General features: G+C 43.9%; 1 protein-coding gene across 2 annotated transcripts in view; it reads right to left on the bottom strand.

Annotated features, from left to right (window-relative positions):
• The window catches only part of Slc2a2 (solute carrier family 2 member 2), a 30539-nt gene extending 7304 nt beyond the window's left edge, over positions 1-23235 (bottom strand). The window contains exons 1-8 of one of the 2 annotated variants that reach the window (XM_039101783.2): positions 22331-23235; positions 20702-20892; positions 14458-14550; positions 11792-12048; positions 6912-7036; positions 3681-3796; positions 2441-2603; positions 1596-1783 (exon numbers count right to left, since the gene is read on the bottom strand). In XM_039101783.2, the coding sequence (XP_038957711.1) occupies positions 1596-1783; positions 2441-2603; positions 3681-3796; positions 6912-7036; positions 11792-12048; positions 14458-14550; positions 20702-20716 (957 nt within the window). In that variant the 5' untranslated portion in view covers positions 20717-20892; positions 22331-23235. Of the gene's footprint in view, positions 1-1595; positions 1784-2440; positions 2604-3680; positions 3797-6911; positions 7037-11791; positions 12049-14457; positions 14551-20701; positions 20893-22330 lie in introns of those variants that run through there. The other variant, NM_012879.2, reaches the window with a different exon arrangement.
• Positions 23236-24175: the final 940 nt, after the last annotated feature.

The following is a 24175-nucleotide window of genomic DNA, read 5'->3' as shown; positions in this document are numbered from 1 at the left end:
AGACCAGGCTAGCCTTGAACTCATGGAGATCTGCTTGCCTTTGCCTCCCAAGTGCTGGGATTAAAGGCATGCACCACTGTTCTGGCAGGCATATACTCTTAACAGTTATTTTGGTGGAGTATGTGAGTATTTACACCCAGAATTAGAATTATTGGGTCATGGTGTCTGTTATAAATTCAGGTTTGATATAGATGCTGCCTAACAGTTCCAAAAAAGTAATAAAGTTTTTATATACTCACTCATTTATTTTTTTTTCATTTTTATTAACTTGAGTATTTCTTATTTACATTTCGATTGTTATTCCCCTTCCCAGTTTCTGGGCCAACATCCCCCTAACCCCTCCCCCTCCCCTTCTCTATGGGTGTTCCCCTCCCCATCCTCCCCCCCATTACCACCCTCCCCCCAACAATCACATTCACTGGAGGTTCAGTCTTGGCAGGACCAAGGGCTTCCCCTTCCACTGGTGCTCTTTCTAGGCTATTCATTGCTACCTATGAGGTCAGAGTCCAGGGTCAGTCCATGTATAGTCTTTGGGTAGTGGCTTAGTCCCTGGAAGCTCTGGTTGGTTGGCATTGTTGTTCATATGGGGTCTCAAGCTCCTTCAAGCTCTTTCAGTTCTTTCTAAGATTCCTTCAATGGGGTCCTGTTCTCAGTTCAGTGGTTTAATGATGGCATTCGCCTCTGTATTTGCTGTATTCTGACTGTGTCTCTCAGGAGATACTCACTCGTGTATATAACAGTTCTGGTTGCTATTACCATCTATCTGTCTACTATCTACTATCTATCTATCATCTATTTATCTATCTATCTACCATCTATCTGACTATATATCTATTATTTATCTGACTATCTATATATTTATCTGACTATCTATCTGAAGTATACAATCCAAATGGAACCATGTACTCCTTTTTGTGTGGATTATTAGAAGTCTGAGATTTTACATTCTAAGAACATTCTAATTTAGGTTGGGGGTCAGAAGTAACTTAACTAGTGTTCTTTCTTGCCTTTTATTCGTTTCAGCCTTTGCCTTATACTCATACATGTATACCCCCACCTCTTGTGTTGGGTATATGCATGCAGACTGGCTTGTGTTTGTGCATGTGTGCATTTGAGTGTATATGCATTTGCATATAGAAGTAAGTGGTTGGTATTGGGTGTCTTCTCTTATTTTTTGAGACAGGGTCTTTCAAAATCTGAAGCTCATCAGTTTGAGAGACTGTCATGTTCATGATCCAGGAATCAGTAGATCTCCTACTCTTAAGTTCTGGGGCTTTATACACAGTTATAGCTAAAGTTTGCTTTGTATGTGGGTGCTGGGACTCTGAATTCAGATCCTTGTTTGCAGCAGCAAGCAATATACCAACTGGGCCCCAATGTCTCCTTCTTAATGGACCTAAGTCCTATTGTTGACATTTTTAAAATACTGAGCTAACTTTAGAGAACCATTGAAACAAAGCATGGGAAATCAATCATCATCAAACATATAATAACACTTGATGTCACTTTTCACAAATGCCTTTTAGTGACTTAAGCATGACTCTGTCTCTGTCTCAGTTCCCTTGCTCATCAGTGGTAGGCACTCTTACGCTTACCCCATTGATTCCAGAGAACTGCTGAGCCAAGTGTAGCATCAGTGCCACCACAATGGGCTGCCGATAATTCGGATCCGTGAAGAGCTGGATCACGGAGACCTTCTGCTCAGTCGACGCCTCTTCCTTTTCTTTCCTCATCTCATTAATATCTTTGGTGACGTCCTCAGTGCCCCTTAGTCTTTTCAAGCCTGTCCCCCAAAACAGTCAGGTTAAAGCAGCCCAGATCAAAAGAAATAAGTATTTTTATTCTGGTCACAAAGGCACTCTATTTGTGCATGCCTGTGTTTTTGACCTAACAGCATTGGTACTGGAGATTGTTGTTGACGTTGTTGTAAAATTAAATTTTGTTCTTTGATTAAAGAAAGAAAAGAAAAACAGAATATCTGACTTCAGAGAGAGAGAGAGAGAGACAGAGACAGAGACACACACACAGAGATACAGAGAGAGAGAGGAAGGGAGGGAGGGAGGGAGAGAGGGAGGGAGGGAGGGAGAGAGAGAGAGAGAGAGAGAGAGAGAGAGAGAGAGAGAGAGAGAGAGAAAGAGAGAGAGAGAGAAAAGCTCCTCCTTATCGCAAACCCACAATTCTGAGACGGGTCATTGGGAAGCCTCTGGTTAAATCTGGTAGGCTACATGTGAGCTCCTGCTGTGGGTAAATACACAGCTCACCAGTCACTTCTGGGTAAAATCATAATACAGTGGCTGTAGCTAACTCCTTTGTGTTCTTCAGAGCAAGTACAAGGTCCCATGTTAATTTATGAGCACCCACTCACCATTCACACATATTATTTGTTTTAGCTGGTAACCCCTCAATAAGAGAAAGAGGGAATTCCCTGCTACAGACTTACTTTTCTTTGCCCTGACTTCCTCTTCCAACTTTAGGTAAAGGTATCTGGGGCTTTCTGGACAGAAGAGCAGTAGCAGACACTGCAGGAGAGCTGGTACAGCAGATAGGCCAAGTAGGATGTGCCAGTAATCCTGATTGCCCAGAATGAAGCTGAGGCCAGCAATCTGAAAAGACAAGGAAGGAACCTATGAGCTGCACAGTACATTGGGCCTGAGGTCTACAGAAATTTATTAGTGATCCTTGACTATTAGTTCATGTCGGCAAAAAGAGGCGACTGTCATTTGTGAGTTCCATTCAAACCAAGTCAAGAACAATTTGTTAGTAAAGAATTCATCTATGCCTGTCTTTATTCACTCCAGTTGGATATTTATTCTGGAGATCAACTCAACTTTTATAAACACATTTAGTATCAGAAGCAAAACACACCATGCTCTTGCAGGCAACAAGGTGGAATTGTACTGTTAGAATGGCTACCAGGCATCATGATGTGTGTCTGTAACAAAGCCCCGAGAGGACACAGAGACAAGCAGATCCCCAGAGTTCGCTGGCCAGTCAGTGTACCCGAAATAGCAGGTTCAATGACTCTCTTAAAACCAAGGTGGAGAAGAACAGAGGAAGATGCCTGACATCACCCTCTGGTGGCTACAGAGACTCATGCTGTGCACGCACATGAACAAGTGTATCATGCACACACACGCAGAAGGGGGGATGTGTCACTTTGTGCTTCGCTTTACAAGCCCATCTTAGGTTATGCAGAGCTTAACTATTTCACAGAACAACCAGCTTTATGATCTCCACGTGGTAGTCCACAGACTTCCCTTTAGATATCTTAAGTGCAGGATTCCAAAGGTCCTCCTGAGGTCAGAGGGTAGAATGGTCAGAGGGTGTACCAGCTGAAGAAGAGTTTGAATTTCAATCACCAGATAACTCATTCAGAGCAAAGAAACCTCAACCAGTCAAGACTCTGGAGTTGGCTATTTCTTGGCATTCACATGTTAATTCTAGGATAGCCTTGGTACTTTCACATGCATTGTTAACCCCACCAGCTGCTCCAAGTTGGAGATGAGGAGTGGAAATAATTCACCTTTGAGCTAAAGGCCTGCTTTTTCCACCACCTCATATCACTGTGGGAAACAATGCTCCCCTCCCTCCCTGGCCATGGCTATCTGCAGTGTGGGATGAGAGTCAGGAAAGGGGAAATGAAGTAGAAGGTGGCCAAAGTAAGGGTGAGGAGAGTTTACCTGACTAATAAGAATGCCTGTGACAAGAGCCAGTTGGTGAAGAGTGCCCAGGGCACCCCTGAGTGTGGTTGGAGCAATCTCGCCAATGTACATTGGAACCAGTCCTGAAATTAGCCCTGTATGAGACACAAACATACAAATGTTAAAATGCAACCTGGGACATTTCAATAACTGTTGTGTAGTTCAATTATGATCAGCATCCTTACTGAAAGTTACTCCCTAGATGTCTTGGAGGAGCCCTTGTCCCCAAACATGGGCATGGTTTATGCAAAAAACTGGCTGCTATTAATTTATGGAGAAATCCTTGGTTAGTACTGTACTAAATGAAGGTGGTGTTAGAAGTATTAATGGAACGAAATGCTTAGTTGTATTTTGAGCAGTTTTTGTGATCTTACTTTAAAATGTTTCCATGTTAGAGTTTAGTTTGTATCATAGCAGCTTAGGTTGTCTTGAGAAAAGAGCCTAGAGGATTTTTAATAACCATCCAGACTTGTAGGATCAAAGGAAGTTAACATCAAGGAAGTTGACTTCTGGAGAGAGGCAATGCCTCAGTGGAGGAGAGGGCTACACATAGGTTCTATGCCTAGGTGAGTCCGCGCCACATGGGGATACCTGAGATCTCCGTTGGGTGTTATGGAGCTGCAGAAGGGGGCGAGGGTGAGGAACTCAAGGGCTCCTCCCAGCTGCCCAGTAAGGAAAACTTAGCTTCTTCATTGCATCAAAAATCTTAGGCTTCTGCCCCACATGTGACTGATACATATACAGCCACCCAATTAGACAAGATGGATGAAGCAAAGAAGTGCAGGCCGACAGGAGCCAGATGTAGATCTCTCCTGAGAGACACAGCCAGAACACAGCAAACACAGAGGCGTATGCCAGCAGCAAACCGCTGAACTGAGAACGGGACCCCCGTTGAAGGAATCAGAGAAAGAACTGGAAGAGCTTGAAGGGGCTCGAGACCCCCTATGAACAACAATGCCAAGCAACCAGAGCTTCCAGGGACTAAGCCACTACCTAAAGACTATACATGGACTGACCCTGGACTCTGACCTCATAGGTAGCAATGAATATCCTAGTAAGAGCACCAGTGGAAGGGGAAGCCCTGGGTCCTGCTAAGACTGAACCCCCAGTGAACATGATTGTTGTGGGGAGGGCGGTAATGGGGGGAGGATGGGGAGGGGAACACCCATAAAGGGGAGGGTTAGGGGGATGTTGGCCGGGAAACCGGGAAAGGGAATAACATTTGAAATGTAAATAAGAATTACTCAAGTTAATAAAATAAAAAAAAAAATCTTAGGCTTCAAATGCTCACAAAATCTAAGAACTCATCAAAAAAGTTCACCATGATTGAGTAGGCCTCATCCCAGAGATGCAGGGATGGGTTAATGTACAAATCTCTGTCAATGTAATCCACCATAAAAAAAAAAAACTGAAAGAAAAAACTCACATCATCACCTCATTAGATGCTGAGACAGCCTTTGACAAAATCCAACACCCCTTAATGATAAAAGTCTTGGAGAGATCAGGAAGAACAGACACATATAGAAGTCTAAAGAAGGCAATTTACAGCAAGCCTCTAACTAACATCAAATTAAACGGAGAGAAACTCAAAGCAATTCCACTAAAGCCAGGAACAAGACAATACTAACTATTCTCTCCACAGCTATTCAAATATAGTACTTGAAGCCTAAGCTAGAGCAATAAAGACACCCAAAAAAGACAAGGGGATACAAATTAGAAAGAAGTCAAAGTATTACTATTGCAGATAATATAATAGTATACACAAATGACCCCAAATTTTCTACCTGGGAACTCCTACAGCTGATAAACACCTTCAGTGAAGTGGCTAGATACTTAAAAAAATCAGTAGCCCTCCTATATGCAAATGACAAAGAGGCTGAGAGAGAAGTCAGGGAAACAGTAATCTTCACAGTAGACTCAAGTAATATAAACTATCTGAGGGTAACTTCAACCAAGCAAGCATAAGGACCTCTATGACAAATACTTCAAGCCTTTGAAGAAAAAAGTAGAAGAAGATCTCAGAAGGTGGAAAGATCCCCCATACTCATAGGATTAACATAGTAAGGATGGCAGTCTTACCAAAAGCCATCCACAGATTTTATTTGAAAAAAGGACTTAAACTCAAAGATTTTGAAAAGTCCTGAGCCATTATGCTTTCTATATCTTTTTTTTATTACATTGATTGATTTATTTGTTTGTTTAGACTCTCTCTCTCTCTCTCTCTCTCTCTCTTTCTCTCTCTCTCTCTCTCTCTCTCTCTTTCTCTCTCTCTCTCTCTCTTTCTCTCTCTCTCTCTCTCTCTCTGTGTGTGTGTGTGTGTGTGTGTGTGTGTGTGTGTGTGTGTGTGTGTGTCCATCTGTCTGGGTGAAAGTCAGAGGAGTCTGTTATCTCTTTCCCTGTGGGACTCAGCAATTGACCTCAGGTTGGCAGTCTTAGTGGCCAGGGCTTTGACTTGCTAGGACATCCCTCTTGCTTTGTTGAATTTTCCTATCTCTATTCAGATTCCTGCCTCTGAAGGTTGGAAACTTTGTCTCCAAAAACTAGTACTTCTTTTAGCTATGAAGTTCAATGGAGGGCGGAGTCCATTATCTGTTTCTGTCCAATTCCCTCTTCCTATGGACACCACAGTTTTACTGCTCTAGACAGCCATGTCTGGAATGAAACAGGGTTAGGTAGTATGGTCTAAGAGGTCAGGCCTTACCATATCAATGAAAGACAGAGACACCATAGCATAGGCCATCAGTGCAAGGCAGGATCTGAAGAGAACCAATTGTTGGTTGCAACGCAGGGGCAGTAGTAACAGCTAGTGTTTATCTGGTTTATATCCACCAGATGCTATGCTCGACAGTTTACATATACTCTCCCCATTCCACTAAAGGCTGATGTTATTGTCATCTTCATTTCACAGATAAGGAAAGAGAATCAGTTACATAATTCGTCTGAGACCAAACAAATACTAGTGGTATTCCTGGGGTGGGCAAACACAGATGATATCACAACTTGCTTGTACTGTGCCACAGACAGTGTCACCACTGACTTTTATTGTGTCCTATTGTTTTCCTTCTGTGATGATGTGTTCAGCTTCATAGATCTCTGCCTAGACTAACATTTATACAATGCTCTCTCTCTCTCTCTCTCTCTCTCTCTCTCTCTCTCTCTCTCTCTCTCTCTCTGTGTGTGTGTGTGTGTGTCTGTTTGCCTGTCACTCACCACAGTACAGTCCTGATACGCTTCTTCCAGCAATGATGAGAGCATGTGCCGGTCCAAATTTGGAACACCCCATCAAGAGGGCTCCAGTCAACGAGAGGCTGTTTGCAGCCAACATGGCTTTGATCCTGAAATTTTAAAAAATAAATAAATTCAACACCAAAATGCGAAGAAATTACTTGTTTTCAGACCATGTTGAGACTTTTACCTATGAATAATTATTTTTATTTTTACTGAAAAGCTCTTCATTGAAGGATGTCTGCTACTTCCTTGTCTATGATCTGATGTGTGGAGCTGTGAGTACTGTTCATGATGGGAGACTTCATCCACCTATCTCTTATTTTCATGAGAGGATTCCTTTGCTTTGCTCTTTGTTTTTGTGTTTTGGAGGTGAGGGACTCACTCTCTAGCCTGGGCCAACTGGACCTTACTCTGTAGTCCAGGTTATCCTGGAGCTCTCAGAGTTCCTCCTGCCTCAGGAATCTTCCAGAATGCTGAGATTACAGGCCTAAGTTTACGATGACACTTCTGATACTTAATCCTTATTTGATTTTTTTTTACAACTCGTTTGTTTTAAGGAGCAGTGTTTTTGGTGGCAGAACTGATTTCTACAGTTGCTTCCCATCATTTGCCTCTTTATCATTTTGTTGACAGTAAAGGTTTGTAGTTGCTGCTTTGAACTCAGATTTCCTGTGGTGAGAATTGTTTGGATAAATTAAAATGTCCTTCTAAAGCTTGACACAATTATAACTATCCTCATTTTCACCCAAAACCAAGATATTTCTTTGTAAAATTTATGATCAATATTAGCCAAATGTGAAGAATTACATTATTTTTGAGACAAGCTAGCATTCCAGAGTCTAGGCTAGTGCAGAATTCATTCTGTGGCACAGCCTGTGGCAATTCTTAAGTCTTGGCCTCCTCACTGTTTCAGGTGTAGACATGGGCCACCCCATGCTTCTGCTGTAAAGTACATTTAAAGCTGACAGTAGCAATAAAAACATCACTAACAAAAGTGATCATACAAAAATCACACATGAGCTTTCTTGAAAGTTAAGTCAAAAGTAACAAAGCCAATACAAGAATCTGAGCAGACAGGCTTGGCGGTTTTGGTGCCACAGTGAAACGTGACGTGTAAACTCCTTGCTGAGTCCTCCTTGTCATTCTATCAGTGTCTCATACTCTGATGACAAGGGAACTTTTTATAAGCAAGCATCTTCAAGTCCAAACATACCTTTTCCTTAGGAACAAAAGCTAGGTGTCTACACTGTAGCAATTGCCTAATAGCCACATGGTAGGCTGAATAGTGTCCTTAAGGAGCCCAAGTCCTAGCCCCCAAGCTCGTAAATGTCACCATATCCAGCAGAAGAGGTCTTGCAGAGGTGATTACAATAACAGTCTTGGACAGGAAGAGTATCTTGGGATATTCAGGTAAACTATGAAATTGCAAGTGCAGAAGAGAAGGAGAAGCCATCATAGAAGTGGGGAATGGAGTGAGGCCCTTCTGAGATGGTGTGCTGGATAGTTCTAACATCAATTTGACACATGCTAAATTCATATGAGAGGCAGGAGCTTCAACTCAGAAAATGCCCCCATAAGATGGGGCTGTAGGTTAGCCAGTAGGGCATTTTCTTAATTGACGATTAATATGAGAGGGTAGAACCCCTATTGTGGGAGGTACCATCCTTGGGCTGCTGTTTCTGGATTCTGTAAGAGAGCAGGTTCGACAAGAACAAGCCAGTAACAGCATTCCTCCATGACCGCTGAAACAGCTCCAGGTTCTTGCTCTGTTTGAGTGCCTGTCCTGACTTCCTTTGATTATGAACAGTGGTGTGGAAGTGTAAGCTGAATAAACCCTTTCCTCCCCAAGGTTCTTTGGTCATGGTGTCTCATCACAGCAATAGTAACCCTAACCAAGACAGAAGTTGGTACCTCGAGTGTGGTATGACTGTGACAGATCCAAATGAGTTTTAAGAAGGATTGTGGAATGGCTTTGGAATTTTGGGATAGAAAAGTCATTGAGTGTTGAGAGTACACTGAGCTGCTCTGTAGGAGCTAGAAAGATAAAAATGATGAGGGCAGGGATTGGGGATTTAGCTCAGTGGTAGAGTGCTTGCCTAGCAACCACAAAGCCCTGGGTTCGGTCCTCAGCTCCGAAAAAAAAAAGAAAAAAAAATGATGAGGGCAGTGCAGAAGATGGAGGCCTGGTTTGTGAAGTTTTAGAGGAAAGTTTAAAGACTCTATTGGGGCCATTGGTTATTCTGTGGTTCTGGTTAATGGGGATGAAGAATCAGCTGTGATTAACAAGAGACCAGAACTACTAAAGCGAAACCTTTGCTTTGCTGGGATACTCAATGCTGGTCAGTCAGAGCTAGGAGATTAGTAGTGATTAAGGGGACCAGCATCACTGAGATGAAATCTTCAGGGAAGTGTTTCCTGAGAGGTCATAGAAGCTATGTTCCAGAGGCATTCAAGGTTGTACCTCATTCTGCAGCTGAGCTTGGTAGTGTAAGAGTCACTCAGGTAGTAGGGGATTTGAAGGCATGAAAGGGTCTTAGAGGTGGATACTCACAGCCAACCATTGAACCGAGAACAGGGTCCCCATTGGAGGAGTTAGAAAAAGGACTGAAGGAGCCAAAGGGGTTGGCAAACCCCATAAGAATGATACCAACCAACCAGAGCTCCCAGGGTCTAAACCACCATCCAAAGAGTACACGTGGACAGACCCAGGGCTCCAAATGCCTATGTAGCAGAGGATGGCCTTGTTGGGCACCAGTGCAAGGAGAAGCCCTTTGGTCTGCTAAGGCTTGATTCCCCAGTGTAGGGGAATGTCAGGGAGAGGAGGCTGGAAGAGGGAGGTGGTTGAGGCGGAGGAACACCTTTATAGAAGAAGGGGAAGGGGGATGGGATAGGGGGCTTATGGACAGGAAACTGGGAAAGGGGATAACATTTGAAATGTAAATAAAAAAATATCCAAAAGGAAAAAAAAGCAGCTGAGGCTTGGCACCATGAGAGACCAGGAGAGGCCATTGGTGAAGGTGTAACCATAGTGGCCATTGAAGGCTCAGGATTGGAAGAGTAATACAGAGAAGTTGAGGTTTGGCACCACAAACAGTCTGTGTGAGGCTATTGGTGGAAGTGCACCCATGTGTAGCAGAAGTTTCTAGCATTATGTAGATGCCAGTAGCTGGGATGACCTCCCAAAGGATCGATAGGCAGCAAATGGCTGCTGGAAGAAGGAGATTTTCTTCTCATGTTAGGTTGCCATGCTCCTGAAAAAGACTCCTCCCCCATGCTCGTGTAAGGTACCTTAATTAAGCTCATTGGTTCACTAAGAAAAAAAGAAAGGAACAAAGAAAAGAGAGAGAAATTAGTTCATTAAGAGGAGGGGAGTCAGAGTAAAGGAGTGGGAGGTGGGGCAGGGAGACTAGAGAGTTGTGGTATGAACATGATGAAATACACCATGTACATGTGTGGAAATGTCATTTAAAGCCATTACTCTGAACATTTTAAACCACGTAGTGATCAGGTGTGGTAGCACACTTCTTTTTTTTTTTTTTTTTCCGGAGCTGGGGACCGAACCCAGGGCCTTGCGGTTGCTAGGCAAGCGCTCTACCACTGAGCTAAATCCCCAACCAGCACACTTCTTTTAATGCCAGTAGTAAGGAGGCAGAGGCAGGCAAACCTCTGTAAGTTCACATATAAAACTAGGAGTTTTCATAACTAAGGATATTATAATAACACCACAAGCTTTGTTATAGATTTGAAAAGGCATTTCCTTTGTGAATAGTCAGGGTTTTTAACCAGTTTTTGAATTTTATATAACTTCATAGAAGTATCGGAATTGTAATTAATGAGTCCAAGACTACAATTTATAGTAGGAAATGGAAAAATAAAACAAGTTAAAATGCAGCATTATTATGCTAATTACCAAATTGCTTTTTTCCTCTTTGGAAAATTTTTTGCACTTCCCATGTTTTGCATGTGCTAATTCTATTATGACAATCAAAAGTAATTAACAAACAAAAGTTGAAATTAATTAACAGGAAATCAACATGAAAATAAAAACACACTATTCTATCAGAACCCCTAATGACTTTGCCACACCCACTGGCAAGTGTATGACACAGCTGACTCCACTGATGCTTGCTTGTCTTGTTTTAAAGTTTGAGTATGTGTGTTTGTGTGTCTGGTGCAGGTATGTGCAAGTGTGAGTGTAGGTTCTCTTGGAGGCCATGAATGGGAGCTGGGTCACCTATAGCTGGAGTTACAGGCAGAGGATGCTGGAAACCAAATTCAGGTCCACTACAAGTACAGTATTGCCTCCTAGCCACCGAGCCAAGCCTTCCATCAATGACACTGGTGGTTTAAATCCAAAATGTGGCATAGGGACTGGAGTTGGGAAGTGGTTCATTAGCTTCTTCTCTGGGTGGGGCTTTGGGATAGCAGCAGGATAATCTCGGAAAGTGAAAGCCATGTGCCTTGTGTGCAGTGAATTGTCAGGATGTTACAGTGGCCAGAGGGCTTAACCAATACAAGTGTCAATTTTAATTTAAAAATGAAAATCATGTTTGAGAACTGATGGAACTTGGTAGAGCCTTCCTCATGGGTTTTAACATTCACACAGCTAGAGGATCAAACTCTCTGGAAATACATACAGAACTCACGTTTCTTCAAACACTTTTATAGCAACTAGGGTTACCAGGGGTTTATAACAACAGTTTTATTAATTTGGCCCAATAGTGACCTAGTTCAGAGGATTATAAATTGAAAAAAATGCTAATACTATGCCACAAATGGGAAGGTTTATAAAATCTGTTTATAAAATTTCCAGCAGTGACAAGATATCAAAGCTGTGTTCATATTTACTTTATAGAACTTACCTTCCGAGTTTGTCCCCAAGCCACCCACCAAAGAACGAGGCGACCATTCCGCCTACTGCAAAGCTGGACACAGACAGAGACCAGAGCATAGTGACTATGTGAGCAGATCCTTCAGTCTCTTCTTCCCAGGCGTCTGGTGTCGTATGTGCTGGTGTGACTATGAGTGGGGTGTCTGTGCCATTGATGTCATAGTTAATGGTAGCTCTTCGGTCATCCAGAGGAACACCCAAAACATGTCGATAATGGGATATTATTACCTGAGGAAATAAAACCATGACTTCAGAATTCCCCATACAGCATTTGATCTGCCCTTAAATGTCTGTGAGGTGTTTAAACAGGGTGTCCTAATTGTGTGAGTTGCCTAATACAGATGTGGGTAGACTGATTTCTACTCTGTCGTGTCCTATAAAACAGATGACAAACTCAGCCAAGGGGAGCGAGGTGGGAAGAGACGCCTGAAAGCGGCGTGGGGTACCTAGGAACAGCACCGAAACACATTGTCAACCAGCAGGAAGATGGGAGCAGGCTCTTGCCTTGTGGCACGGTATTCTCTGCTCCAACCAAGCAGGAAAACTGCAAAGGAAAGTGGCATTAGCAAGCAGACTTGGGTTTTATAATACCTGCCAGAGATGTTGGCTTTTATGAAAAGCTTTTTAAGATTTAAATGTTGGCAGTTATTTATTCTGAAGACATTCTTCAGGTAGAGTTGGTATACCAGTATTAATTTTGCAGAAAAGGTTTAATGGTAAAATAAAATAGAAAAGAACACAGCTAAGTAAAAACTAAAGTTAGGATTAGGTAATATTCTATTACTTGGTAAATGTGAACTATAAAGTGAGTCATAGACTTCCTAGCAGTTAGTGCAAATAGATCCAAGTGGTCAACTCTGGAGTTGATGAGTTTTCAAGATAGAAACACCTTAGATAGAACCGAGAAGGTATAAAGACTTCTAGGGATCCTCAGAGAGGTCAGTATGTCCCAGAAAGAACGGTCCTCAAAGTTAAATTTCTAGCCACATTTTATATGGTGCTTCTGTAGCCATGAAGAAGCATAAAAACAGACTCTATCAACACACCCCTCCTCCTCCCATTCCTAGCAGTGACCTGGTCCCTGTTTAGCCCCAGTAAACCTCAGTTGTTCCCCATTCCCATTAAGAATACAGTCCTATCTGGTAAAACAAGCTAAGAAAGGGAGACGTGTTATGAAGGTCTGACCAAGACATCTGTGGAACTGATGGCTGCCCTATAGAGATAGTATGCATAGAGAAGACTGAAAGGAATTAGGCAAACCATTCTTAGCATGGTTTAATACATGATGCAGAAATAATTTCAGGTGATTTTTGTCTTCTGTTTTCTCAATGGGCAAGTGTAATTTTTATGCTCATGAAAAATTGCGATTTAAAAATGCCTTTAGATGTTATTCAACCAGGAGAAAATGCCATCAGAAGTCCTTATTTTCAGTTCTGACTCAGGGGCTTGAATGGAAGAAGGGGCAATCTCAGCCTAATCTTCCTGATAAGACTAGAAAAGGTGGTTTTGAGTAGGGTGGGACTTAGAGAAAGGAAGGGTGTCTAGGTTGATCCAGATTTTAGGATGCTTGCCAAATTTGCACATTCTTTCATTATCCATAGAAAGATGCCTGACCCTGGTCTCCTGGACCCTGACCATGGTCTCCTGACCCCCTGCATTATTCCCTCCTGAGGTTTGACACACTTAGGATGATACACACTTAATGAGAACACTGTCTTTCAGCCAAAGAGCTTGAGGAGCAGTCCCTGTCAGCTAATGGACTGTGGTCAGCATGCATTCCAGGTGTTCACACCTCATGACATCTGACATTTTCCTTAGAACTGTAAGAAAGTCTGATAAAATGATAACGCGGGATGAGTGTGCCTGTTTCCCCAACACACCTTCAGTTCTCTTTCCTTACTGTACTTCTCCCAGATGTGCTTGCTCCCAGTTTGAGTTGGAGCACAAGGACAGGGTCCTGATTCCCTAACAGCTGTGGCAGCTAGGGAGTGTGAGATCTCTCTCTCTCTGTGTGTCTGTCTGTCTGTCTATCTGTCTGTCTGTCTGTCTGTCTGTCTGTCTGTCTCTTTCTGTTTCTCTCTCTCTCTCTCTCTCTCTCTCTCTCTCTCTCTCTCTCAATCTGCTACATAACAGAAACTAGATACACAGAATACACACAGAAATGGCAGGATCTGATGTTTCCTTACAAAGTGCTTGCCTGGGCTGATATGGTTGTGGAAACCCTGAAGTGTGTAAGTAGGTGCTTATGACTGCCTTGACTGCATCGTCTTTCTGTTGTTTACCCTTGATCCCTGGCATTTTTTCATCCATGCTAGGGGGACAGCTGTGACCGAATGCTGCAAGGAATTCCTGCCTTTAGACTTCCTGAGCACGAGGTATTGAGTTAACATTTTCTCTGAGCTCAGAGCACAGCAGTGTCAGAGATCAAAACTTACGCTCTGCCCTTTTTTTGACTCAGAGGGTTGTTAACCCAGGAGTCAAGGCCAAATTATCAGCTGTGGACAAACGCACATTGTACCAGGATCGCCCCATGTCTCCCACGTGGACAGATTATCTCACTGAGGAACGTATGATACAGCAGGCAGTAGGAACTGAGAGAGGGCTTGGCCCCAAAAGAACTCTGTGTGTCTCACTTGCCTCTTGAGGTGCATTGATCACACCGATGTCATATCCGAACTGGAAGGAACCCAGCACTGCAGTGAAGACAGTGAAAGCCAAGGTTCCGGTGATCTGAGGGATAAAACAGAAAGCTGTAAACTTGGTCTCTGCCACTCTGACCTCTGGTCCTCCACTGCAGACTGCAGCGACTCCCTGCCAGCTCCCTGCAGGCTCTCTCTCCTTCTTTCCCTCCCACAGCCATTCACAGTAGCCCCTTGCTCAGAAGGCAGTTCATAAGGAGAATGGGAAAGCTGTTCACCATTTTCCTTATATTGCTAAAAAGGAAAGAAAACAACCAACCCAAAAAACAAGCAGCAACAATATCAACAACACTGCCCACCCCAGCAGAACAGCTTTTCCAGGGTACTAACTTAACTTTCTTTTTTGTTTCTTATACATATGTGCATGTACACACACACACACACACACACACACACACACACACACACACACACACACCCCACATTGGGGATGGGAAAAGGGGGGTATAGAGAGGTAGGGAGGAGAGTTAGAAGGAAGCTATCAACCAGGCAGGTTTGAATCCCCTCTTCCCCCCAGTTTGTAGTTAAGGATGGCCTTGAACTTCTCTCCCCACCTTCACCCCCATATGTTAGAATTATAGGCATGTACCACCATACCCAGTTTATGGGCTACTAGGAGACAAACTCACAGCCTTCTTCCTATTAGGCGAATACTTCAGCAATCCAGTTTAATCCCCAGTCCCACATCAATATTTTTTTTCAATATTTAAACTCAGAGCTGAGAAATAGAATTGCTGCTACAGGGAAGAAGAAACGTCAGTGTAGACACAATCGTGCTGTTGTATCAGCACGAGATCAGAGCTTTACAGACATTTCCACACTACAGAGGTGCCCGCCAAGGGCCTAAGGGTCACCACCATTATCTGTCCCGCATCCAGGCATGGATACCTTTCAGGATTCAGCCCTTCATGGGCCTGAGCATTCGACTCACAAGTAATTACTCATCTAGTCATGCATACAGATTCACATATCAGGTACTTAGAACAGCCGGCTATAGAAAGAACCCAAACACCATTCAATAGGGGTGGTTAAATAGACCCAGTCGTAACATCATGATACACATTGCATATAACACACTAGAGAGCAGCTCAGAAAAATAATGTGAACAAATGTACTGGCCTCGGTTGTAGGTTTTATTTTTTTATTTTTATTATTATTTTTAATGGATAGCCTGGAATACACAATATAGACCCAGGCTGGCTTCAGACATACAGAGATTCTTCTCTGCCTCTGCCTCTGCCTCTGCCTCTGCCTCTGCCTCTGCCTCTGCCTCTCTTTTTGTTTTTGTTTTTTTTTCCCCCTAAGTGACTCTGCCTATTTTCCTTATAGGATCTTTAGTTTTTGCCTGAGTTGTGAGATTTTTAAATCTCTGTACTTGGGCATAAAGAATAAATAATTATCCCAGGCCCAGATTTTCTAATAAACCAACAGCTCAATGTTATCATCAATGAAGTATCACGGACATTCATTCTTTGGGAACCTAGAAGTTCTCCCCCCCACTGACTCTGAATCAAAACCTCCTCTGCTCTGGGGACTTAGCACATGAATAGCTCTTAGAACCCTTCCATCCCCACTGCAAGTCCTTCTGTTAGCTCAGAATCTCACTTGGGCATGTGGAATCTGCAGGTTACACAGCTCCCTTCTTTTTTCCTAGCTTTAAGTGTTGTTGTTGTTGTTGTTGTTGTTGTTTTTGTTTTTTTGTTTTTTGTTTTTGCAGCCTGGCCCAGTCAGCAACTTTGTTCCTTGAAAGGACTATAGAACAGGTGTTCATTTTCTCTCTCTCCCACCCCGCCCCCACTGCTCCCTCCGACCCTCCCTCTTTTCCTCTTTCTCCTTCCCTCTCCTTCTCTTTTTTCACACTCTAAAGATACATACATGCACACATGTCACATATGTTATGTATTTATTACAAATAAAAGATACACATTTACACATAACAATATCTTATGTACAAGAAAGTAATATTTAAGATATGCACGCACACACATACTATATGGCACATAGTGTATAGGATTATGCAAGGTTTTCAATGCCTTTCTAAACTGTAGTGAGACATCTAAAATAAAAGCTAAAATGGGACTATTTCCTGGGTGAGTGGTTTGTCATCTTGAGTCATCTTTCCTTCAAGCTGTTTCAAGGATCAGGGTTTCTTTTTGTTTACAGAAAGTAATTATCAGCAGCAGCAAGGGACCAGATGCGCTGGGCGGGCTCTAACACACTCTCCATCACCGAAGTGTGGACACTGATGGGAGGCGCAGCACAAACACAGCCTCAGAGCCCAATGCTGAGGATGCTTCCCGCATGCCTACTCGCTCCTTCATAGGGATTATCTCATTTATTCCTGGCATTAATTTTCCACTGACGCTACAAAAATTCCTAGCAACCCAATGCAACCCAATTTATCTTACAGGTCTTCAGGTTAAAGGTCTGGTCTGAGTTCCTGTAGACTAAAATCAGTATGTTAGCTGACTATGTTCCTTTCTGGAAACTGAAGAAGAAAAATTTTAGTTGGTCATAGAATTCACTTCCTAGTGGTGGTAGGATGCTGAGGTGTAAGGACTCTTAGTTGACTGGCTGTAAGTGAGGCCTCTTGGTTGCAGAGACCAGTGTACTCCTTGGCTAAGAATGGTCTTCCTCCACCGTCACAGCCAACAATGGCTGCTGTGTCCTTGACACATTGTACCCCTCAGGTCCTGACAAGTTCATCACTTTCAGGAATGCATGATATTAGATTTAACACCTCTGGATGAGCCTAGAACATGCTGCTCCATCTCAAGGTCCTTAGAGATCCTATACCTGCAGAGTCATCTGGGTGGTGTGGCTGTCTACTTAGTCTAAAAAGGTTTGGTCATAACAGGAAAATTTTATGAAAACCACTAAGCACAAAAAGTCCCAACTACCCCCATTACCCAGTCTAATGGCAAAGAGCTTGCTAAAACTAAGAAAAATATTGAGAATCCAGAGGGGACCTCATTCAGTTGAGGCCTTGGATTCCTAAAGGGTTTACCTATTCTCTCAAAGACCCTGCTGTTAGTCATTGTTTGAATAAGGGGGAATGGGGAAATGGATAGAACTTGTACAGAAGGCAAGTGGAAAAAAATCTTCTTTTTCCTAAATTTCTTCACAGGCCATGAAATAACTAAGCTAAACATATTTTTAATAGTCAAATTTTACTTGGGGCTTAATACATTTTGGTTAGAGAAACTAGTTCCCATTTCCTATTTAAAATATAATGCAGATAGACATGGAAGGATAGAATAGGAAGAAACATGGGAGATGCTCAGTGAGATGACTCAGCAGCTAAAGGCAGGTGACTCCAAACTTGATGACAACTTGTGTTCAATTCCTGGGACCAACATGGTGGAAAGTGAGAACTGACTACTAGAAGTAGTCTTCTGTGCACGTGTACACTGTGACAGAAGCACATACACCACACACACACACACACACACTCACACACACACACACACAAACACACACACACAAACACATACACACACAAACACACAAACACCACATATTCCACACCACACACATAACACACCACACACAGACACACACCACATACTCACCTACAGATACACATACATCACATACATTATACATATACCACATATACACATTATACACAGGATATACACCACACACAGACACACACCACACACCACACATCACACACACATACATCCCACAAATTATACATTCACCACATACCCACATACTACATACACACACACCACACACACAGACACATACTACACACACAACACACACATTATACATATAATATACACAGACACACATACCATGACACATACCACACATCATACATACCACACACACATCACATGTATACACAGACACACTCACATGCAAACCCACATACATACACTACATACACACACAAAGAATAAAAATGTTAAATTGAATAAAAAAGTAGCTGAGTCTTAGCATGAGAGAAAATGTGGCATTTATTTTGTGGCTTAGATGTCATGTGGCATCTGTTGGCATGGACAAGTAGTTGAGAAAGTCAGAAGAGTGGGAAAGGGATCCTAGATGGCCTCCAGTATCCCTGTGCCTCAGCTCCTTTAGCTATGAAAGAGCAGTGACCACGGGTGACAGAGGACTGACATACTATGACTGTTGTCTGGAGGCACCTTGCGTGCTGTTCTTTAAGTAGAGAGCACACAGCGAAGGCTTTTTAGTCATATGACTGTCATGTCATGACCTGGGCTTATCAATAACCATCTATCAACTTTCCACACAACATCAATAAGATACAGAACCACGTGCAAAGTCTGAGAGAGGATGTGCACACTGTAGCTGAGGAAGCCATGCTCAGGATGGTTAACCAGTGGGGCAGACATCCTCGTAAGGAACATTTAAATTCCCACTGCTTAATCAAAGAACAGACTCTCCAGTGATGACTGACTGACCAGGAAAACATATGATTTGCCTCCACGTGCTTCCGAAAACCAGGCCAAAGGTGAGTTCGCATCTAACTTTGAAAAAGGCCAGCTAGTTCGCATTCCATAGGGTTTTCAGTTGGAAAGGAATTTAAGAAGTGACAAGTTTATCTGGCACCTCCATTTTCCAACAGAAGAAATGGAGAACTTAGAGTCTGCCCCTCATCTGAATTTTCTGTGCCTTGCGGGCTTGTCCACACTGACACCCCTAACTTTCCTGAGCCCAACCCCTGCCTGTGCCTTTAAACTCCAGTGGGTCCACAAAGCTGAAACGCGCTATTCTTTATGTTGGTCCCCACACCTTCTGTGTTCTTCTAGGTAGATCTTTAGCTCTTGAGGAAGATCTTTAGTCTCTGAAGCACAGGGAAGTTACCAGAGCTTGAACTGCTCTGGACTGGCGCTGTTAAGCATAGTACCTTCCTCCTGACAACATCATCTAGGCATCAGGTCTATGACTGCTGCCTTTCCACAGTTCCTGAATCTGTACAACATCCCTGTAGTTACCAATTTCAGAATCGTTAGTGAGTCATTACAGTTTTTCCTGATGTAGCTGTATCCTGAGCTATAGTGCTCACAGAATCTCTATTTCCATAGAGATTCTTTAAATATGTGTTGTACAAATACGTAACTGACATTTAAACATTTGCCCTCTAAGCCTTCCTCATGTTGTCTTTTTCTTACTCTGAGCTCCAGAGAGATGGCTTCATAATGCCTGGACTGCCCATATCATAGCCCAGGAGTCCTTACATTGGCACAGTGTAGACAACACAAAGGTCAGTTGATTTAGTCTGACTCTCAGCAGCACACAGCATTAGAACCCACCTTTGAGCCTGGCTGATTCCACAACACGTGGTGTCCTTTACCAAGGGGCACTCAGCTCAGTCCTCACGATGTCAGTGTGTGAGAGCCCCACTCTTAACAGGGCTAAAGATTTATCAACTTCTATTATTGTATGCAGGGGTTGGGGAGAGCTGGTAAGCACAGAGAATGACACACCTGTTTGAAGGTTTTATTTGCAAAGGATTCTATCTACAGAGACATTGAAGTAACAGAGAAATGAGAACCCCACAGCCTTCACTTTGCTCCCCAATGATTACCTAACTCTCACCGCATTGGTTTCTTACTGTGGATTGATTTGGCTGAACGAGCTACAGAGTATCTGTGCCACCTCATTTCTAAGACTTCAACAGGGACTCTGCTTAAGAACATAGGCATCTCCCTGTCTGATTGCAATGCTGTCACACCCATGACTACACTGCAGGCTATGGTAATATTAGGTAAGAGTCAGCCCAAAGTCATAATCCCCCAGATGGTGCTTCATCTAATCTTTTCTTCTTCCCCATGGTCCCAAGTAATCTGCAACAGTCAGTTCTCAGTCTCCTAGTCGAGAATTCTCATTCATTCCTGAGCATTTTTTAACAATCCAGATCCATGTTCATGATTGGATTCCTGTTAACTTGCCCCAGCTCTTGGGGGCGATAGGCACATTCAGTAGCAGGCTATTCAAAACAGCAAGTATCCTTAGACCTCCGATTATTGAATAAGAAATGTGCGATTTACTTAGCAGCCAAAAGGATAAGTAATTGGCCAAAGAGGTAGCCCAAATCTGTGGTAACTGCACTCCGTGTTAGCATATAAACTGAACAGACTCCCTTGTCTTGAACAGATTCCCAACTGCCTCAAAACCAAAGTCAAAAGAACCCAAGGTTGCTGTACCTTGTCTTCTGACATGTTGCGTGCGGAGTTGTTGTCTCAATCCAGGTCCTGTTCCGAATGTGGATGAGTAGCTGTCCTCAGCTCTGCCTGGTTATACATTGTAGGAGGAGGAGCAAGCGGAGGTGAATTCTGACCTTCTTAACCAAGGCTGCGTATTGATGGTAATTCAATCAATATACCTTGACCTGTGGCTTGAGAACAATAGGAGGTCTCATAAGTTACAAGCCAGAGGCAGAACCATTTTAAGGGCTGATGAATGTGGCAGAAATGGGATGGGGACAGGTGAGAGGAGCAACCTGTAGGGTATCTTAGAGAAGCTGAGCCATGCTGTGTTGTGGGGAAGCCAAAGTGGGGAGGGGGGAGGGTGCAGAGCAGTTTGCGCTGCAGAGAACTAGTGCTGTGGGCTCTGTAGCCACAGACTGTGGAGGCATTGGTTTTCTATCTGAATGAGGGCCGGAGGGGTCTGCACTGTGACTTTTCTGTGTCTTAGTTTTCTATTGTTTGGTTTCTGACTTGACCAAATAGAGATAATAGCACAGGCATTCTGTTTTGTTGAGGGGATTAAACGAAATAGCACGATAAATGTTTGGCATACAAAAAAAGTTCTTGGTAGATGGTGGCCACATGCTTTCTGTTGTTATTAACTCAGTGTATTTTAGGATGAGACACGCAGCCGGATGGGGTGACACATCTGTAATGCTCACACTGGGGAGGCTGGGACAGGAGGGCTGAGTTGGAGGCTCATTGGATGGCATGGGAGTTGCAGGACAGCCTTGGCTACACATAGAGACCCTGATTGGGAGAGGGAGTGTGTTTGTTATAGCCTTGGGTTTCCTATAAATTCTACTCACATGTCTTCATCTTGTTTCTTTCTAGGAATCCCCTCTGGCATCTGATCCAAAAATAATGAGGGAGATACCAAAGTTAGTGTAGCTTCACTGTGACTGGCGGCTGTGGTTACTGGCACCCACAGAGTCCTTACGGGGCCAGTTTGCAGCAGAGGAAATGTGAGAGGCGATGGTAAAAGACAGAACCATGACGGCCAGAGGGAAACTGGAATTAATTGACCTGACTTTCCCACCTTTCCTCATCCATATCCCCCCCCCTCTCTCCCTCTCTCCCTCCCTCTCTCTCTCTCTCTCCCTCTCCCTCTCCCTCTCTCTCTCTCTCTCTCTCTTCTCCTCTCTCTCTGTCTCTCTGTCTGTCTATCTCTGTCTGTTTCCCTGTGTCTGTCTGTCTGTCTGTCTCTGTCTCTTTCTCTCTCTCTCTCTCTTTCTCTGTGTCTCTTCCTCTCTGTCTCTCTCTCTGCCTCTCTCTGTCCATCTATCTGTCTATCTCTCTGTCTATCTGTCTGTCTCTCTGTCTCTCTGTCTCTGTCTCTCTCTGTGTATGTGTGTTGTATGCATGTGTATGTACTGCTCTGTGTGGAGGCCAGGGATTGGTGTTAAAGAGTCTTCCTCCACTACCCTGTACCTGCCTCTATTTGAGGCAGGACCTCAGAGAATCTGAAAGCCACATGCATGACTTTCACAGGTCAGCAGATCCACTTCAGTGCAGGGATGATAGGCACTGCCAGGCCATGCCTAGACTTTATATGTTGGGGTCTTGAACCCAGGTCCTTTTGCTTACCCATTGAGCTCCCTCTTCAGCAGCTCATTTCTGTAAGTTGACAAGAAGAGAAGCAAACAATTCAGTTCAAAGCCCAAACTTCAGTGGAGCTCATCATGGTCATATGCTCTAACTTGTCACCAATGAGACCCAGTCACCTCCTGCCAGGACTGAAGTGGGGACGCAGCATGCAGTGTCTTAGAAGGCAGGCGCTGAGAGTGCTAATAGCAGTGACATTAATCTTTATAGCATGCTTTTCAGTCCCAAGGTCTGCTCAGTGCTTCTCAGGGCTTGACTGGCTTACTCATCACAGAGTACTGGTGTGGTGCTATTAGAGAGAGAGAGCTGCTGCGTTCCGCTTTGGCACCGGCTTTCCAGCACCCCAAGATGCGCTAAGGGTTCCCGCGTCCAGTCCTATGCAGCACCACTGACGACCCAGAGTGGAGATGCCCTGTCAGTGTTTCCCACGGACTTGGCTCTGCAGAAAACACACTTATGCCACGGTTAGGAGTGACGGCTGCCTTGGGTTGTTTTTCTACCTTTGTCCTTTTAAATCTGCTTTGAAGTCATGGTGTTTGTCTTCATCATGGCTGTGCCAGGGAGTCCGAGACTGCTGTGCTTCTCTCTTGCAGGTCGCCAGAGGCCAGGGGCGCTGCTCTTCCCCCACTGCAGGCACAACTCCCTTAGACTGTATAGCTTCTGGGGTGGGCTAAACATACCTGCAGGCTGAGGCTGGAGGGAGGATATTGCACAGGCTGATTTTACCAGGTGAATTCAGGTCACAGACCAACCTCATGCGAAACTGCTACAGTGGCTTCAGGGCGCACAGAGGAGCTGCGGGTTTCTGTGGGATAATGTCTGGCAAGGAAACCTGGCTCTTTGTACTTTGCCCTGGGATGACGTCTACCTACTGAGTTCTCAAAAGCACTCAGAGATTCCTGCTGCACTGCAAAACCAGCTCTGATTATGATCCCTCTGTCTCGGTGCCTCGGTGCCCCTGTGCCCGTTCTATGCAGGCACAACCCGTACTGGGTACTAGCGATTGAGTTCAGGTCCTTGTGTTTGCAGAGCAAATGTTCTGACCCAGCAGGTGTCCTCCATAGACCTGGCCTTATACTTTAAAACCTTTCAGGTCACATCCTGATTACATCGTTAATTAAGAGAGGAAACACCTAGAATCGGAAATGGTAACCTCGCCTCCCTTTCTCCCCTTCATTGTCTTTTTTTTAGCAAAGCTACAGGAATGGGTTTTTAAATTTTGTTTTGTCTATAAATCAGAGGAAACAGCTCAGAGAAGCCTGCTGCGTTCTTCTCCTGTTGAGTCAGATAAGAGTAGAGGCAGGAGTGAAAACCAAGTTCTTCACGGGAAGAACTCCGTCCTGAAGGTCAGGTCCCCCTGCCTGGCCTCTCTGGTCCTCTAGTCCAATTGCACGTTTGTGATGTGGAAATCAAGATTGTTAACTCACACTATGAAACCTGCTTGTCAGTCTTCACAGTCCCCCACCCAAGCAGCTAACTCTCACTGTGCACCTTGGCCTAAGGGGCCCACTTGAGGTAGGTCTGACTCTGAGGCTGTCTTTCTTACTCAGGGTTCAGTGGTTTACATCGAATTTGTCTGTCATAGTACTGGGGAGACAGACAGCAGCCATAGGTATGCAGGACCTCGGAGACCACCAGGGTGGGCTAGAATTCACATGAAGGGCCATGGGAAATCGCCAGAGAGAACAGGCAGCAGACTACTGTGATCTATTGTTTGTTTTAAGATTGCCTCTAGTGGCAGGCATGTAGCCCAGCTGATAGAATGCTTGCCTGACTTGCATGAAGCCTCAGTTGAATCTGATTCCCAGCACCTCAGAAATGTGCACC

The sequence above is a fragment of the Rattus norvegicus genome, chromosome 2, assembly GCF_036323735.1.
Source record: "Rattus norvegicus strain BN/NHsdMcwi chromosome 2, GRCr8, whole genome shotgun sequence".
Classification (NCBI taxonomy): Eukaryota; Metazoa; Chordata; class Mammalia; order Rodentia; family Muridae; genus Rattus; species Rattus norvegicus.
The sequence above is the reverse complement of the archived record's forward strand: the minus strand, read 5'-3'. Positions and strand labels throughout refer to the sequence as shown.